Raw genomic sequence first — 19,101 nt, forward strand, 5'->3', positions numbered from 1 at the left:
TTTTTCAGTTTTCTTTTTCTTCTTTATTTTTCAGCTTCACTATGAAATACATATCGCCGAACCTTTGTTTTTTTTAACTAAAATCTGGTAGGCATTGATGACCTTATCCAAGTCAAAATCCCAAACCCAATCATCATCGCTATCATTTTCAGTTTTGATATGTTTTGACTCTCGCTGTCCAGGTGGATCTTCATCTAACTGCGCGGTTTTGCGTTCTTTAGCCTCAAGCCTGTTTCCTTGCTGTTCTTTTGATTCCTCGGCACGCTTTCTTTTCTGACTTTCTCTATCAGCAGCAAGTTTTTTGGCATAGACTCTTTGAGCATCTTCATCGGCTTTTGCCATTGTAAGTTCATCAGTCATTTTAAAGCTAAACATTAATAGATTTCTACGTGAACATATATGTCTTAAATATCTTTAATGACGTCACCGTCATAGCAAAAATGACGACAACTAACTTCATGACGTCAGTCGACACAGAAACATGACGTCACCTGACAGACAGACACACAGACAGACAACTTATTTTTATATATATAGATATGAATCTAACTTTTAAATTCATTGCCTCACATATTACAATTAATCTAAAAAAATCTGTCTGACAGAACTAAAGAGCGATATTGACACTTAAAACATGCAAAATAATTCCTTTGCACCCTATGCAACACATATGGGTGAAACCATTGCGTATAAAACGACAGACGATATTTCTCTGTTTGTAGATTAAGCAAAATGAGATCTTTACTGAAAACGTAAAATGTACACATAAGAAACAAGAATACTTTATTTTTTTACCGAAAAAATCTTCTAAACGACCAGCGTTTCCACGGTACAAAAAGCCTAATTTTGTTTTGTGTTTTTACTGAAATATGTTTTCTCAATCAATATTTACAGCACTGAAACTGATTATGATACTTATCAGCTTTTAATAGCTCAATTATCAGCTTTTAAATATTGCGCTTACAAGTTCTCTAAAAATTTTCTTCATCAGCGATTTGATTTGTTCGAGTTGAAACCAGTAAAATAAAAGTAAATTAAAAACAGGAATAAAACACACCAAAGAAAAAAATGACAAAAAATAAATAGAAAAAGGCAAGGAAAAATAAGCAAAAAGAATAAGTACAAATAATGCAAAGCAACAGATTCAGTTAACTTATTTGATATTGTCAGTGGCAATATCCAAGTATTAGGACGTGGTAGCAAGGACGATTCAAGTGAAGTTTAAGGATAGAAAACTTCTTCTATACGATGAGGCCACCGGGAGGCTATATCGAAGCAACAAGACGTGGTAGTATACCTGCTGTGTACGATAAGGCGACCGTGTGGCTATATCCAATTATTAATGCATGACAGTACATCTGCTCTATACGATAAGGCCACCAAAAGGCTATATACGAGTATTAAGGCGTGGCAGTAAATCTGCTCTATACGATGAGACCACCAGGAGGCTATATCCAAGTATTAACACGTGGCAGTATATTCGATTGTCTTCTTTTTTCAATGAAAGGGCAGGGAGAGTAAATCTACTCTAAAGGATGAGGCCACCGGAAAGCTACTACCAGATACCGGAAAGCCAAGCATTAAGGCGTGGTAGTAAATCTACTCTTTACAATGAGACCGCCGGGAGGCAATATCCAAGTATTAAGGCGTGGCAGTAAATCTGCTTTATACGATGAGACCACTGGGAGGCTATATTCAAGTAATAAGACGTGGCAGTAAATACGATTGTCTTCGTTTTTTGAATGAAAGCCCAGGGGCAGTAAATCTGTTCAATACGATGATGCCACCAGGAGGCTACATCCAAGTACTAAGGCATTGCAGTAAATCTACTCTATACGATTAGACCATTTGGAAGCTATTTTCAAGAAATAGACGTGGAAGTAAATACGATTGTCTTCGTTTTTTCAATGAAAGGGCAGGGGCAGTAAATATGCACTAAACGATGAGTTCACCGGGAGGCTATATCCAAGTATTGAGGCGTGGCAGTAAATCTACTCTATACCTTGAGACCACCGGGAGGCTATATCCAAGAAATAAGACGTTGCAGCAAATACGATTGTCTTCGTTTTTCAATGAAAGGGCAGGGGCTGTAAATATTCTCTATACGATGCGTTCATCGGGAGGCTATATTCAAGTATTAAGGCGTGACAGTAAATCTGCTCGATGTGATGAGGACGACGAGAGGTAATATCCAAGAAATAAGACGTGGCAGCAAAAACGATTGTCTTTGTTTTTCAATGAAAGCGCAGGGGCAGTAAATATGCTCTATACGATGCGTTCATCGGGAGGCTATACCCAAGCATTAAGGCGTGGCAGTGAATCTGCTCTATACGATGAGGACATCGGGAGGCTATATCCAAGAAATAAGTCGTGGCAGCAAAAACGATTGTCTTCGTTTTTTCAATGAAAGGGCAGGGGCAGTAAATATGCTCTAAACGATGAGTTTACCGGGAGGCTATATCCAAGTATTGAGGCGTGGCAGTAAATCTGCTCTGTACGATGAGGACACCGGGAGGCTATATGCAAGAAATAAGTCGTAGCATCAAAAACGATTGTCTTCGTTTTTTCAACGAAAGGACAGGGGCAGTAAATATGCTCTAAACGATGGGTTCACCGGGAGGCTATATCCAAGTATTGAGGCGCGGCAGTAAATCTACTCTATAAGATGAGGACACTGGGAGGCTATATCCAAGTATTAAGGCGTGGCAGTAAATCTGCTTGATACGATGAGGACAACGGGAGGCTATATTCAAGAAATAAGACATGGCAACAAAAATTATTGTTTTTGTTTTTCAATGAAAGGGCAGGGGCAGTAAATATGCTCTATACGATGCGTTCATCGGGAGGCTATACCCAAGCATTAAGGAGTGGCAGTGAATCTGCTCTATACGATGAGGACACCGGGAGGCTACATCCGAGAAATAAGTCATGGCAGCAAAAACGACTGTCTTCGTTTTTCAATGAAAGGGTACGGACAGTAAATCTGCTCTATACGATGAGACTTTCAGCTATTGCAAAGACTTTGACCTGCAACTCAAGGTAGAAACTTGATATCTTGAAACCGAAATGAAGAAAAAAGGCTGTTGAAATCTCAAAAATTATCAATAAAAATCATAAAAACACGTTTTGTGGTGACGTCAATATTCGACCCTTTTACTGCCAATGCTTAATATGCTACCTAGACTTTTTTCCTTTTGTTTTGAGGGAAAGGAACCCGATTTCAAAACATTAAAGTGGCATCAAAAAGGAAGCAAATTTATACCGTATCACAACCAAGCAAATAAATCTGGCATTATGCCAGTAAAGCCCGCCACTCTGGTCTTAAATAGTTGTCAAACTATCCAAGGAAAAGAATAAAAAGGAGGCAGTATCAACCATACTTCAACAAAAAATGAAAAGAAAAATATATAAAGAGACAAGTTACCTTAGGCAATGGCTTAGGAAGAAGCAACCCTAATCTGTGGCATTGAGGTGGCAATTTTAGGCCTTCATATTGGACAACGTGCAAATACCACCGTTGAAATGGCAATGAATGTAAAAAAATGTCAGGAATCTAAAAAAAAAATGCACTAAATATGGTGGTACCTATTATATTAAATTGAAAGTCTCAACATCAACATCAAAATTAGAATAATACACAAAAAAAATATTAATCTAACAGTTCTTTGGCTTATCAACAACACTACTATAAGCAAAACTATAAGTGACACAAAAAAATGGTTTGTATAGTCTTGGGCAAAGAGTAACTTAAAAGAGTGGAAACCGACGATAGCGTCAAAAAAAAACAAAAAAACCAAAGCCATGTCGCGCATTTCTTAGTATTTTTCAGTGGAATAATTAGGAAAAATTTCTGTAATTGGCAAAATAGTATCAATCAGTGTTTGATCCCACTTTCAGCAAAAAGCAAAACACGCTATTACGAAGTGCAAAAACCCAGATGGCGTTGATAACTTTTATTTTTAGGTAATAGTACTGGTTTCTACACTTATAACTAGCCAGTACTCTTTGCCAATGGGCTTAACATTTTTAGACCTTGATAAGTTTGTTTTTTAAATAAGAATCCATTTGTTCTGTAATATTTTTCTGTGTCACGTCGTGTATGGTTTGAGGGTAACAGTTGAGTTACCAATACTGAAATAAAAAAATTACAAATATTACATGAGTAAGGCAGTTTCAATCACAGAAGAATAAAAAAATAGGAAGAAAACTACTTTCTTAACTGATTTCTTAACTTTTGATTTAAATCATAGAAGAATAAAAAAATAATAAAAGAATAAAAAAGAGGAAGAGTAAAAAGAATAAAAAGTACTTTCTTAACTTTTGATTTCAATCATAGAAGAATAAAAGAATAATAGAAGAACAAAAAAAGAGGAAGAAAACTAATTTCTTAACTGATTTAATTAACTTTATGATTTCAATCATAGAAGAAGAGAAGAATGAAAGAATGATAGAAAAATAAAAAAAAAGGAAGCAAAATACTTTCTTAACTGATTTTTTAACTTTATGATTTCAATCATAGAAGAATAGAAGAATAAAAAAAATAATAGAAGAATAAAAAGTGAAAGAGAACTTTCTCAACTGATTTCTTAACTTTTGATTTCAATCATAGAATAATAAAAGAATAATAGAAGAACAAAAAAAGAGGAAGAAAACTACTTTCTTAACTGATTTCTTAACTTTATGATTTCAATCATAGAAGAATAGAAAAATAAAGAAAAAAAAATAGAAGAATAAAAAAGTGGATGAGAACTTTCTTAACTGATTTCTTAACTTTTGATTTCAATCATAGAAGAATAAAAAAAAAATAATAGAAGAATAAAAGAATAATAGAACAACATAAAAAGAGGAAGAAAATTACATTCTTAAGTGATTTCTTAACTTTTGATTTCAATCATAGAAGAATAAAAAAAATAATAGAAGAATAATAAAAGAGGAAGAAAACTACTTTTTTAACTTTTGATTTCAATCATAGAAGAATAAAAGAATAATAAAAGAACAAAAACAGAGGAAGGAAACTACTTTCTTAACTGATTTCTTAACTTTATGATTTCAATCATAGAAGAATAAAATAATAATAGAAGAATAAAAAAGAGGAAGAAAACTAGTTTCTTAACTAATTTCTTAACTTTTGATTTCAATCATAGAAGAATAAAAAAATAACAGAAGAATAAAAAAAGAGGAAGAAAACTACTTTCTTAACTTTTGATTTCAATCATAGAAGAATAAAAGAATAATAGAAGAACAAAAAAAGAGGAAGAAAAACTACTTTCTTAACTGATTTCTTAACTTTATGATGTCAATCATAAGAGGATAAAAAAAAAATAATAGAATAATAAAAAAGAGGAAGAAAACTAGTTTCTTAACTATTTTCTTAACTTTTGATTTCAATCATAGAAGAATAAAAAAATAATAGAAGAATAAAAAAAGAGGAAGAAAACTACTTTCTTAACTTTTGATTTCAATCATAGAAGAACAAAAAAATAATAGAAGAATAAAAAAGAGGAAGAAAACTACTTTCTTAAGTTTTGATTTCAATCACAGAAGAATAAAAGAATAATAGAAGAATAAAAAAAGAGGAAGAAAACTACTTTCTTAACTGATTTCTCAACTTTAGGATTTCAAGTGCCCTCTTTAGAGGGCACTAGACCTTTTAGTTTTCAGTTAGATTAGGTCCTTTAAAATACCAATGATATTACTAGCTATAATAGAGTATCGCTGCCTATGTCGTTATATGCCCTATATTGCTTACATGCCCTTTTAATACCCGCATGCCTATAGTGTTTTTTTGTTTAACTGAAACTCCCCCTAAACGTTCCTTAAAAGTTTCGACTTAATGCCATTAAAAATTAATCTATTTAATCTGTTAGAAATCAGACAAACTTCAATAATCAAACATCTTTGATTGATTATTGAAACTAGTCTGATTTCTAACAACGGTTTCCTTTTTATGGTTTTTGAATGTAATCGCTTGTCAAAAAAGAGAATCATCATAATTGCAAAGGTTTGCTTCTTGGACATTCTTACTGACGTTAAAAAACTTGTTGCCTTTAAACCTCTAAGCTTAATCACATAGCGAGTTAATTTTATCTAGCAAAAAAAAAAAAAAAAAAAAAAGTAATTTTAAAATTTTTCAGGTATTTCTCTAACCTGAAGTAAAAAATTAAAACTATCGCTCAGGCACAGTAAATATATTTGTAGTTTACATAATAACTTTAGCAATTGTGAACTGAACTCGAAAAGTTTTTCAACTTTTTTTCATGTCTTAAAAAGACATTGATTGTACTTTTTAATGTCTTTTCATACTATCTCTATTCAAGGATATTTGATTGCTACACCAAGTCCAATTTCTAACAACGATTTTCACTAAGCTTCAAACTTTTGGTTTTCTTTTTTAAGGTTTATGAATTGTTGTAATCCCTCGTCAAAATATATGCAAATATTTTTGCAATACCCGTTTTTTGCTTTTTAAGCAATTTAGTACAAACTACTCTTGTACACGAAAATCTTCAATTTTTCCACGTAAGTGAGATTTCATTGCAGTACTGACGTATAGAAATATGGAATTTTTCAAACTTCTGACCAATCTAAATCGTTTTCTAGGCCAGAATGTACCAGGATGCCAATTTTTCTGAAAAAAATGGAGCTGTTTTCGAGAAAATATGCATAGGGGAGAGGGGGGCGAAACCACACGGGGGCGAAACCGTCCGTTGGACCTCTCGTCCAAAGTCTTTTAACTAATACATTCGGAAAATCGCTGCTAGATGCCATTCATGTAGCGCACATTAGGCGGAAGTTTTGAATATTTGATGCCAAAGACAACTGAGATAAGAGGTAAAGAAGTTTTTATATACTCTCTGGAAATTTTGACATCTAAAGTCCTCGTCAAATATTTTCCAAGCTATTTTAGCTACAGGTTCGTAAGTTAGAAGGATCATAAGAGGTATGTTTCCGGTATTTTCCTCATAATTTCCATCAAGGAATGTCGGGCGGTTTCCAAAAAAAAGGTAAATTTTCAAAATGGCGTCAATAAGGGGTGACTCCGGACAGTTTTTTGGGGGCGACTCCGGACACATTTCGAGGTGTCCGGTTTCACCCCTTGCTGATGGAAGTATCTCCGAGTCTGGAATTGGAAGTAGCTAGGGCTAGGAAATTACCAAATATTTCAATTTTATTATAGACTAGGATTAGGAACTTATTAAATTCAACTTTCAAAAAACAAAAACAATATTATGCCCCAACAGAGAGCAGAGGTCGTAAGGCTGGGACAGTATAAATGCATAGAAAAACCACAACATCTCGTCATAAAAAACATACAACATACGAGTTAACAGAGGAGGTCACCCCAGCGTGAGAATCCCACAACAAACTATATATTAAAATCTATTATTCATCAATCCAGACACCCAGGCAAAGAACTATTTTTGAAGTATGTTTTCTCAACAAGTCTTAAATGAGAATTCATCTTTCCGATCAGCCGCGGAAGAATTTTCTTTGAAGAAGTCTACCCTTGTGGATGCCGTGAAACGCTACAAGAGTAGAATGCAAGATCTTGAGAAGGGTAGCCCAAGTGCAAACAATGATAATGATAGTGTTCGGGAGAGTTGCAAGTTCGTTTTTACTCCCAAACAAGAGAGAAATCTTGCTATATACCTCGAAAACTGCTCAATATAGAAACACGGACTAAATCCAAATGCAACGAGAAAGTTAGCCTAACAATGGGCAACAACTCTGAAGCTCAAATTCCCACCAAGTTGGGAGCTGAATGAAGGAGCAGGATTTGACTGGTTTAAAGTATTTATGAAGTGTAATGCCACTTTGTCCATTAGAAAACCGGAAAATACAAGCCAGGCTTGTGCTGCCGGCTTCAATGCCACTGTAATTGGAGCCTTCTTTCGTAATCTTCAGAGACTGTATAGCAAGTTACAATTTCGTCCTGGTAGGATTTGGAATTGCGACGAAACAAGAGTACCCACAGTTTTTCAGGCTCCGAAGGTGATTGCTAAAAAGGGGGCAAAACAGGTGGCACAGACTGTGTCGGCAGAAAGAGGGGAAAATACCACAATGCTGTGCTTTGTGTCTGCAACTGGTCAGACTATTCCATCAGTGTTTGTTTTTCCAAGAGTCAAGGTTGCTGAGAAAATGTATCAAGATGGACCACCAGGATGCATTGGCTTAGCCCATCGCAGTGGATGGATGACCTCGGAAAATTTCGTTTGTTCATTGTAGCACTTCCAGAATGAACTTATACCTAGCAAAGAGAATCCTGTTTTGCTCTTGTTTGACAATCATGAAAGACATATTTCAATTGAAGTAGTTTCCTTGTGCAAAGATAATGGCATTCATCTTCTGACCTTTCCTCTCCATTGCTCTCATCGCAGTCAGCCCCTTGATGTTTCGGTTTATGCACCATTCAAACATGCCACCAGGGAGACATTGGAAGTGTCAGTGAACTTCAGACTGACGAAGAATTTTCTCCTGGAAATTTGTGCTTGTGAGGCTTAGGGCGAAAAAAACTCTGATAAACATCAAATTTTTGAACATCAAAACATCAAAAACATCAAATTTCAAACATCAAAGATTGCAACACTATGTTTGTGAGAATGAAGAAGTGAGTGGCAGATTAGCTAAAATAAACTACCTCCGCAAATCAAGTTAAAAGTTCATCTTCCCAGAATGGCCCGATTGTGCTGAAACTGATTTTGATGATATAATTATGAAGTTGCCTACTCCTTTTGCTGCAAGGGGGACAGGGCGATCAGGCAGTCAAAGGCCTTGTATTTGGGTGTGACTTGTCTCGCTATGCCATAAAATAATAATGTGAAATACCCTTAGAGTTCTTTTGATATTCCAGTTAATTCTGCTACTTTTATATTATCTGAACGCACTGTTTGAATCGTTAACTAATAGATGTCCGAAAATGCCCCTCATGTGTCCGAAGTCACCCCACGGTAGGGGCGACTTCGGACACTTTAAGACGTCATATGTTTTTGGGTCTCACGGAGAAACGACTTGATGGAAGTCATTGAAAAAAAAATCCTAAAAAAGATGAATATTTAAGCTTTCTGTTCATATAAAAACAAAGTTTGTATCTTTAGAAGAACATCTTATAGGGGTCATAAACTCAAAAACGTACGGTTTCGCCCCCCTCTCCCCTAGATATATACACAGTTATTGCTCGTTTATATATATCTATATATATATAAAAATAAGTTGTCTGTGTGTCTGTCGAGTGACGTCATGTTTGTGTGTCGACTGATGTCATGTTTGTCGACTGACGAAATTACAGACCGGGACATCTATATATATAAAAATAATCTATCTATATATATAAAAATAAGTTGTTTGTCTGTGTGTCTGTCGAGTGACGTCATGTTTGTGTGTCGACTGACGTTATGTTTGTCGACTGACGAAAATCTATTTATATGTACATACAATGGGACAGCAAAGAATGTTGTATATTCGCAAGTTTTACGTAGTTAAAAACATATATATATATATATATATATATATATATATATATATATATATATATATATATATATATATATATATATATATATATATATATATATATATATATATATATATATATATATATATATATATATATATATATATATATATATATATAATAAGTTGTATGTGTGTTGTATGTCTGTCTGTCTGTCTGTTCCAGGTTCTACGCGTTATGTTCCAGGTTCTAGGTCCGAGAGGTTGCAGGTTCGAACCTTGATATATAAATGACAACGGGGACACAGGGAATATGACAGCTAGTATATATATATATATATATATACTAGCTGTTGGGGTGGCGCTTCGCGCCACCCCAACACCTAGTTGGTGGGGGCGCTTCGCGCCCCCCCCCAAGCCCCCCCGCGCGCGTAAGTCGGTACGCGCCATATTAGTTACGCGCCATTGTAGTTGTGTCCCTATGTCCCACCTGTGAATATATATATATATATATATATATATATATATATATATATATCTATATATATAAAAATAAGTTGTCTGTGGATGGATGGATGGATGGATGTGTCAGGTGACGTCACCTGAAAAAACTGGATCAGGTGACGTCAAAACTGAAAAAACTAAAAAAAGGCAAAAACTACAAAAAAAACTAAAAACTAATAAAAAAAATAAAAAAGCTAAAAAACTAAAAAAACTATAAAGGTAAAAACCAAAAAAAAACTAAAAAAAAAACTGAAAAAACTAAAAAAAGGCAAAAACTACAAAAAAAACTAAAAACTAATAAAAAAAGTAAAAAAGCTAAAAAACTAAAAAAACTAAAAAAAGGTAAAAAACTAAAAAAAATAAAAAATAAAAAAAACTAAAAAAAAGGAAAAAACTGAAAAATAAGCTAAAATAAAGGTAAAAACCAATAAAAAACTAAAAAAAAAAGGAAAAAAACTAATAAATGACGACACTCAAAGAGAAAAAAAAGGCAAAAACTCCAAAAAAAACTAAAAACTAATAAAAAAAATAAAAAAGCTAAAAAACTAAAAAAACTAAAAAAAGGCAAAAACTACAAAAAAAACTAAAAACTAATAAAAAAGCTAAAAAACTAAAAAAACTAAAAAAAAGGCAAAAACTACAAAAAAACTAAAAACTAATAAAAAAAATAAAAAAGCAAAAAAACTAAAAAAAAACTAAAAAAACTAAAAAAAGGTAAAAAACTAAAAAAACTAAAAACTAAAAAAAACTAAAAAAGGTAAAAACTAAAAGAACTAAAAAAGAAAAAAATAAATGACGACACTCAAAGAGAAAGCGACCAGGACAAAAGGAATGTTCGATTAGCAATCAACAAAGCACCGGGACACAGGGAGTATAAATGACGACCCGGGGGAAACAGAGGGATATAAATGACGACCGGGACAAAAAAACTAAAAAGAAAAAAAAACTAAAAACTAATAAAAAAACTAAAAAATCTAAAAATCTAAATAAGCTAAAAAAGAAAAAAAAAGGAAAAAAATAAAGGAGAAAAACAAAACTAAAAAACGAATGTATATACAGACCGGGACACCGGGATACAAATGACGACCGGGACCCGGGACACAGGGAATATAAATGACGACCGGGACACAGGGACACAACTCCGGTACACCGGGATACAAATGACGACCGGGACACAGGGAATATAAATGACGACCGGGACACAGGGACACAACTACAACGGGGACACCGGGGGAAACAGGGGGATATAAATGACGACCGGGACAAAATAACTAAAAAGAAAAAAAAACTAAAAACTAATAAAAAAACTAAAAAATCTAAAAATCTAAATAAGCTAAAAAAGAAAAAAAAAGGAAAAAAATAAAGGAGAAAAACAAAACTAAAAAACGAATGTATATACAGACCGGGACACCGGGATACAAATGACGACCGGGACCCGGGACACAGGGAATATAAATGACGACCGGGACACAGGGACACAACTACAACGGGGACACCGGGGGAAACAGGGGGATGTAAATGACGACCGGGACACCGGGACAGGGAATGGTCGATTAGCAATCACCATCAACAAAGCTCAAGGGCAATCATTAGAATCATGAGGTATAGATCTGAATACAGATTGTTTTCCCATGGACCATTATATGTTGCATGTTCAAGAGTCGGTAAACCTGACAATCTATTTATATGCAAAGACAATGGGACAGCAAAGAATGTTGTATATTCGCAAGTTTTACGTAGTTAAAACCATATATATATATCTATCTATATTCACAGGTGGGACATAGGGACACAACTACAATGGCGCGTAACTATTATGGCGCGTAACGACTTACGCGCGCGGGGGGGCTTGGGGGGGGCGCGAAGCGCCCCCACCAACTAGGTGTTGGGGTGGCGCGAAGCGCCACCCCAACAGCTAGTATATATATATATATATATATATATATATATATATATATATATATATATATATATATATATATATATATATATATATATATATATATATATATGTTTTTAACTACGTAAAACTTGCGAATATACAACATTCTTTGCTGTCCCATTGTCTGTGCATATAAATAGATTGTCAGGTTTACCGACTCTTGAACATGCAACATATAATGGTCCATGGGAAAACAATCATTTATATTCCCTGTGTCCCGGTCGTCATTTGTGTCCCGGTGTTCCAGTCTGTGATTTCTCTTTGAGTGTCCCGGGCGTCATTTATATTCCTTGTGTCCCGGTCGTCATTTATATCCCCCTGTGCCCCCCGGCGTCCCCATTGTAGTTGTGTCCCTGTGTCCCGGTCGTCATTTATATTCCCTGTGTCCCGGTCGTCATTTGTATCCCGGTGTCCCGGTCTGTATATACATTCGTTTTTTAGTTTTGTTTTTCTCCTTTATTTTTTTCCTTTTTTTCTTTTTTTTCTTTTTTAGTTTATTTAGATTTTTAGATTTTTTAGTTTTTTTATTAGTTTTTAGTTTTTTTGTAGTTTTTACCATTTTTTTAGTTTTTTTTTTTTACTTATGTCCTGGTCGTCATTTATACTCCCTGTGTCCCGGTCGTCATTTGTGTCTCGGTGCTTTGTTGATTGCTAATTTATATTATATTTATATTTATATTTTTTATATTTATTAATATTTTTTTAGTTTTCTTTTTCTCTTATTTTTCAGTTTTTTCCTTTTTTTTAGTTTTTTCTTTTTTAGTTTTTAGTTTTTTTTTGTTTTTTACCTTTTTTTAGTTTTTTTAGTTTTTTAGCTTTTTTAGTTTTTTTATTAGTTTTAGTTTTTTTTTAGTTTTTGCCTTTTTTTAGTTTTTTCAGTTTTTTTTAGTTTTTAGTTTTTTACCTTTTTTTAGTTTTTTTTAGTTTTTTAGCTTTTTTAGTTTTTTTCTTTTTAGTTTTTTTTTGTAGTTTTTACCTTTTTTAGTTTTTTTTCTTCTTTTGTATTAGTGTGAAATAATTAAGACGTCATATGCGGACAAACACGACGTCACTCGACAGACAGACAGACAGACATAACCCACAAACAACTTATTTTTATATATATTTATTCATATTTTTTTTTTAGTTTTCTTTTTCTCTTTTATTTTTCAGTTTTTTCCTTTTTTTTAGTTTTTTTCTTTTTTAGTTTTTTTTAGTTTTTTACCTTTTTTTAGTTTTTTTTTAGTTTTTTTAGTTTTTTAGCTTTTTTAGTTTTTTTATTAGTTTTTATTTTTTTTGTAGTTTTGCCTTTTTTTATTTTTTTCAGTTTTTTTTTAGTTATTAGATTTTTACCTTTTTTTAGTTTTTTAGCTTTTTTAGTTTTTTTTTCTTTTTAGTTTTATTTGTAGTTTTTACCTTTTTTAGTTTTTTTCTTCTTTTGTATTAGTGTGAAATAATTCAGACGTCATATGCGGACAAACATGACGTCACCTGATCCACAGATCCACAGATCCACACACAGACAACTTATTTATATATATATATATATATATATATATATATATATATATATATATATATATATATATATATATATATATATATATATATATATATATATATATATATATATATATATATATATCTATATATATAAAAATAAGTTGTTTGTCTGTCGACTGACGTCATGTTTGTGTGTCGACTGACGTCATGTTTGTCGACTGACGTCATTATAAGGATTGAGCTGTATGTCGTCATGAAGTTGTTTGTCGTCTGACGTCATGTTTGTCGACTAACGAAACTACAGACCGGGACACCGGGACACAAATGACGTGTTATGTCTGTTATAACGTAAAAGAGGCAACAATCTTGACAGGGCCTTTTGAGGGTGAGGCTTTTCTTATTCCACGCATTCTCATGATTCCAATGGATCTGCCTTTTCAACCTAAAAGATTGCAATTCCCAATTTGATTAGCATATTTAGTTTTCAGTCCAGAACCACTAAAGCTATTATGTAAATATCAAAAATATTTATGTTGTCTGAGCAATAATTTTTAGTTTTTATTTCAAAATAGAAAATTACCTGACAATTTTAGAATTATATCTATCTATATATATAAAAATAAGTTGTCTGTCTGTGGATCAGGTGACGTCATGTTTCTGTGTCGACTGGCGTCATGAAGTTAGTTGTCGTCATTTTTGCTATGACGGTGACGTCATTAAAGATATTTAAGACATATATGTTCACGTAGAAATCTATTAATGTTTAAGTTTAAAATGACTGATGAACTTACAATGGCAAAAGCCGATGAAGATGCTCAAAGAGTCTATGCCAAAAAACTTGCTGCTGATAGAGAAAGTCAGAAAAGAAAGCGTGCCGAGGAATCAAAAGAACAGCAAGGAAACAGGCTTGAGGCTAAAGAACGCAAAACCGCGCAGTTAGATGAAGATCCACCTGGACAGCGAGAGTCAAAACATATCAAAACTGAAAATGATAGCGATGATGATTGGGTTTGGGATCTTGACTTGGATAAGGTCATCAATGCCTACCAGATTTTAGTTAAAAAAACAAAGGTTCGGCGATATGTATTTCATAGTGAAGCTGAAAAATAAAGAAGAAAAAGAAAACTGAAAAAAGAAAAAATGTAAAAAACTAAAAAATACTAAAAAGAAAAAACACTCAAAGAGAAATTACAGACCGGGACACAAATGACGACCGGGACAGAGGGAATATAAATAACGACCGGGACACTCAAGGAGAAATTACAGACTGGGATACCGGGACACAAATGACAACCGGGACACAGGCAATATAAATGACGACCAGGACAACAATGGCAACACCCGAGGAAGCTGCTCAAAACGAATGTATTCACGCCGAAGTAGCTGAGTTGGTAAAGTGTTATGTTTCAGGTTCTAGGTCCGAGAGGCTCCAGGTTTGAACCTTGGCTTTAGCATTAATACAAAAGAAGAAAAAAACTAAAAAAGGTAAAAACTACAAAAAAACTAAAAAGAAAATATATATATATATATATATATATCCGATGAAGATGCTCAAAGAGTCTATGCCAAAAAACTTGCTGCTGATAGAGAAAGTCAGAAAAGAAAGCGTGCCGAGGAATCAAAAGAACAGCAAGGAAACAGGCTTGAGGCTAAAGAACGCAAAACCGCGCAGTTAGATGAAGATCCACCTGGACAGCGAGAGTCAAAACATATCAAAACTGAAAATGATAGCGATGATGATTGGGTTTGGGATCTTGACTTGGATAAGGTCATCAATGCCTACCAGATTTTAGTTAAAAAAACAAAGGTTCGGCGATATGTATTTCATAGTGAAGCTGAAAAATAAAGAAGAAAAAGAAAACTGAAAAAAGAAAAAATGTAAAAAACTAAAAAATACTAAAAAGAAAAAACACTCAAAGAGAAATTACAGACCGGGACAAATGACGACCGGGACAGAGGGAATATAAATAACGACCGGGACACTCAAGGAGAAATTACAGACTGGGATACCGGGACACAAATGACGACCGGGACACAGGCAATATAAATGACGACCAGGACACAGGTATTTAAGAATATCGTTCAAAGACAAATTTTTAATTGTAAGAAGACCGTTGAAAGAGAAATTTCTAATTGTAAAATGACTGAAGAACCTACAATGGCAACACCCGAGGAAGCTGCTCAAAACGAATGTATTCACGCCGAAGTAGCTGAGTTGGTAAAGCGTTATGTTTCAGGTTCTAGGTCCGAGAGGCTCCAGGTTTGAACCTTGGCTTTAGCATTAATACAAAAGAAGAAAAAAATTAAAAAAGGTAAAAACTGCAAAAAAACTAAAAAGAAAATATATATATATATATATTTATATATATCACCTTTTCCACAAAAATAATAATTTAGTGCTTCTGCTTAAAAACAGCAATCGAATTGATGCCTCCTGATACGCAACTATCAACAAAGTGGCAATCGTTGTGGTCGGTGATCAGTTCTTACCTCGAGATAATATTCTTTATAGGCGAAACAATCAGTTGACAAGAATTGCTTAAACTCATCGATGCTACGATGCCCTACAATATCCTGACGAATATAAATGACGCCCGGGACACTCAAATAGAAATCACAGACTGGGACACCGGGACACAAATGACGACGGGGACACAGGGAATATAAATGACGACCCGGACACAGGGACACAACTACAACGGGGACGCCGAGGGACACAGGGGGATATATAAATGACGACGGCAACAAAGGAAATGGTCGATTAGCAATCACCATCAACAAAGCTCAAGGGCAATCAATAGAATCATGAGGTATAGATCTGAATACGGATTGTTTTCCCATGGACCATTATGCGTTGCATGTTCAAGAGTCGGTAAACCTGAAAATCTATATATATGCACAGACGATGGGACAGCAAAGAATGTTGTATATTCGCAAGTTTTACGTAGTTAAAAACATATATATATATGTATATATATATATATATATATATATATATATATATATATATATATATATATATATATCTATATATATAAGAATAAGTTGTCTGTCTGTGGATGGATCAGGTGACGTCACCTGAAAAAACTGGATCAGGTGACGTCAAAACTGAAAAAACTAAAAAAGGCAAAAACTACAAAAAAAACTAAAAACTAATAAAAAAAATAAAAAAGCTAAAAAACTAAAAAAACTAAAAAAACAAAAAAAGGTATAAAACTAAAAAAACTAAAAACTAAAAAAAAACTAAAAAAAAAGGAAAAAACTGAAAAATAAGCTAAAATAAAGGTAAAAACCAATAAAAAACTAAAAAAAAAACTGAAAAAACTAAAAAAAGGCAAAAACTACAAAAAAAACTAAAAACTAATAAAAAAAGTAAAAAAGCTAAAAAACTAAAAAAACTAAAAAAACTAAAAAAAGGTAAAAAACTAAAAAAAATAAAAAATAAAAAAAACTAAAAAAAAGGAAAAATCTGAAAAATAAGCTAAAATAAAGGTAAAAACCAATAAAAAACTAAAAAGAAAAAAAGGAAAAAACTAAAAAAAATTTTCATCTAAAAAACTAAAAAAAACTAAAAAAGGTAAAAACTAAAAGAACTAAAAAAGAAAAAAATAAATGACGAAACTCAAAGAGAAAGCGACCAGGACAAAAGGAATGTTCGATTAGCAATCAACAAAGCACCGGGACACAGGGAGTATAAATGACGACCAGGACATAAGTAAAAAAAAAAAAAAACTATCTATATATATAAAAATAAGTTGTCTGTGGATCTGTGGATCGTGGATCAGGTGACGTCACCTGAAAAAACTGGATCAGGTGACGTCAAAACTGAAAAAACTAAAAAAAGGCAAAAACTACAAAAAAAACTAAAAACTAATAAAAAAAATAAAAAAGCTAAAAAACTAAAAAAAACTAAAAAAAGGCAAAAACTACAAAAAAAACTAAAAACTAATAAAAAAGCTAAAAAACTAAAAAAACTAAAAAAAAGGCAAAAACTACAAAAAAACTAAAAACTAATAAAAAAAATAAAAAAGCTAAAAAACTAAAAAAACTAAAAAAACTAAAAAAAGGTAAAAAACTAAAAAAACTAAAAACAAAAAAAAAGGAAAAAACTGAAAAATAAGCTAAAATAAAGGTAAAAACCAATAAAAAACTAAAAAAAAACTGAAAAAACTAAAAAAAGGCAAAAACTACAAAAAAACTAAAAACTAATAAAAAAAGTAAAAAAGCTAAAAAACTAAAAAAACTAAAAAAAGGTAAAAAACTAAAAAAAATAAAAATAAAAAAAAACTAAAAAAAAGGAAAAAACTGAAAAATAAGCTAACATAAAGGTAAAAACCAATAAAAAACTAAAAAGAAAAAAAGGAAAAAACTAAAAAAAAATTTTCATCTAAAAAACTAAAAAAAACTAAAAAAGGTAAAAACTAAAAGAACTAAAAAATAAAAAAATAAATGACGACTCTCAAAGAGAAAGCGACCAGGACAAAAGGAATGTTCGATTAGCAATCAACAAAGCACCGGGACACAGGGAGTATAAATGACGACCAGGACATAAGTAAAAAAAAAATTAACAAAACTAAAAAGAAGGTAAAAACTACAAAAAAACTAAAAAGAAAAAAAAACTAAAAACTAATAAAAAAACTAAAAAATCTAAAAATCTAAATAAACTAAAAAAGAAAAAAAAAGGAAAAAAATAAAGGAGAAAAACAAAACTAAAAAACGAATGTATATACAGACCGGTACACCGGGATACAAATGACGACCGGGACACAGGGAATATAAATGACGACCGGGACACAGGGACACAACTACAACGGGGACACCGGGGGAAACAGGGGGATATAAATGACGACCGGGACAAAAAAACTAAAAAGAATATAAATGACGACCGGGACACAGGGACACAACTACAACGGGGACACCGGGGGAAACAGGGGGATGTAAATGACGACCGGACACCGGGACAGGGAATGGTCGATTAGCAATCACCATCAACAAAGCTCAAGGGCAATCATTAGAATCATGAGGTATAGATCTGAATACAGATTGTTTTCCCATGGACCATTATATGTTGCATGTTCAAGAGTCGGTAAACCTGACAATCTATTTATATGCAAAGACAATGGGACAGCAAAGAATGTTGTATATTCGCAAGTTTTACGTAGTTAAAACCATATATATATATATATATATATATATATATATATATATATATATATATATATATATATATATATATATATATATATATATATATATATATATATATATATATATATATATATATATATATATATATATATATATATATATATATATATATATATATATATATATATATCTAGCTATATTCACAGGTGGGACATAGGGACACAACTACAATGGCGCGTAACTATTATGGCGCGTAACGACTTACGCGCGCGGGGGGGCTTGGGGGGGGGCGCGAAGCGCCCCCACCAACTAGGTGTTGGGGTGGCGCGAAGCGCCACCCCAACAGCTAGTATATATATATATATATATATCTATCTATATTCACAGGTGGGACATAGGGACACAACTACAATGGCGCGTAACTAATATGGCGCGTAACGACTTACGCGCGCGGGGGGGCTTGGGGGGGGCGCGAAGCGCCCCCACCAACTAGGTGTTGGGGTTGCGCGAAGCGCCACCCCAACAGCTAGTATATATATATATATATCTATATTCACAGGTGGGACATAGGGACA

The 19,101-nt window shown here is 33.0% G+C and overlaps 1 protein-coding gene across 3 annotated transcripts in view; it reads right to left on the minus strand.

Annotated features, from left to right (window-relative positions):
• LOC136035728 (endoribonuclease Dicer-like) overlaps positions 1-19,101 on the minus strand; it is a 183,990-nt gene that overhangs the window by 69,403 nt on the left and 95,486 nt on the right. For all 3 annotated transcript variants that reach the window (XM_065717684.1, XM_065717683.1, XM_065717682.1), the window contains exon 13: positions 3,425-3,553. In XM_065717684.1, coding sequence (XP_065573756.1) covers positions 3,425-3,553 — 129 coding nt within the window. The remainder of the gene's footprint in view (positions 1-3,424; positions 3,554-19,101) is intronic.

The sequence above is a fragment of the Artemia franciscana genome, chromosome 14 (assembly GCF_032884065.1).
Source record: "Artemia franciscana chromosome 14, ASM3288406v1, whole genome shotgun sequence".
NCBI classification, from domain to species: Eukaryota; Metazoa; Arthropoda; class Branchiopoda; order Anostraca; family Artemiidae; genus Artemia; species Artemia franciscana.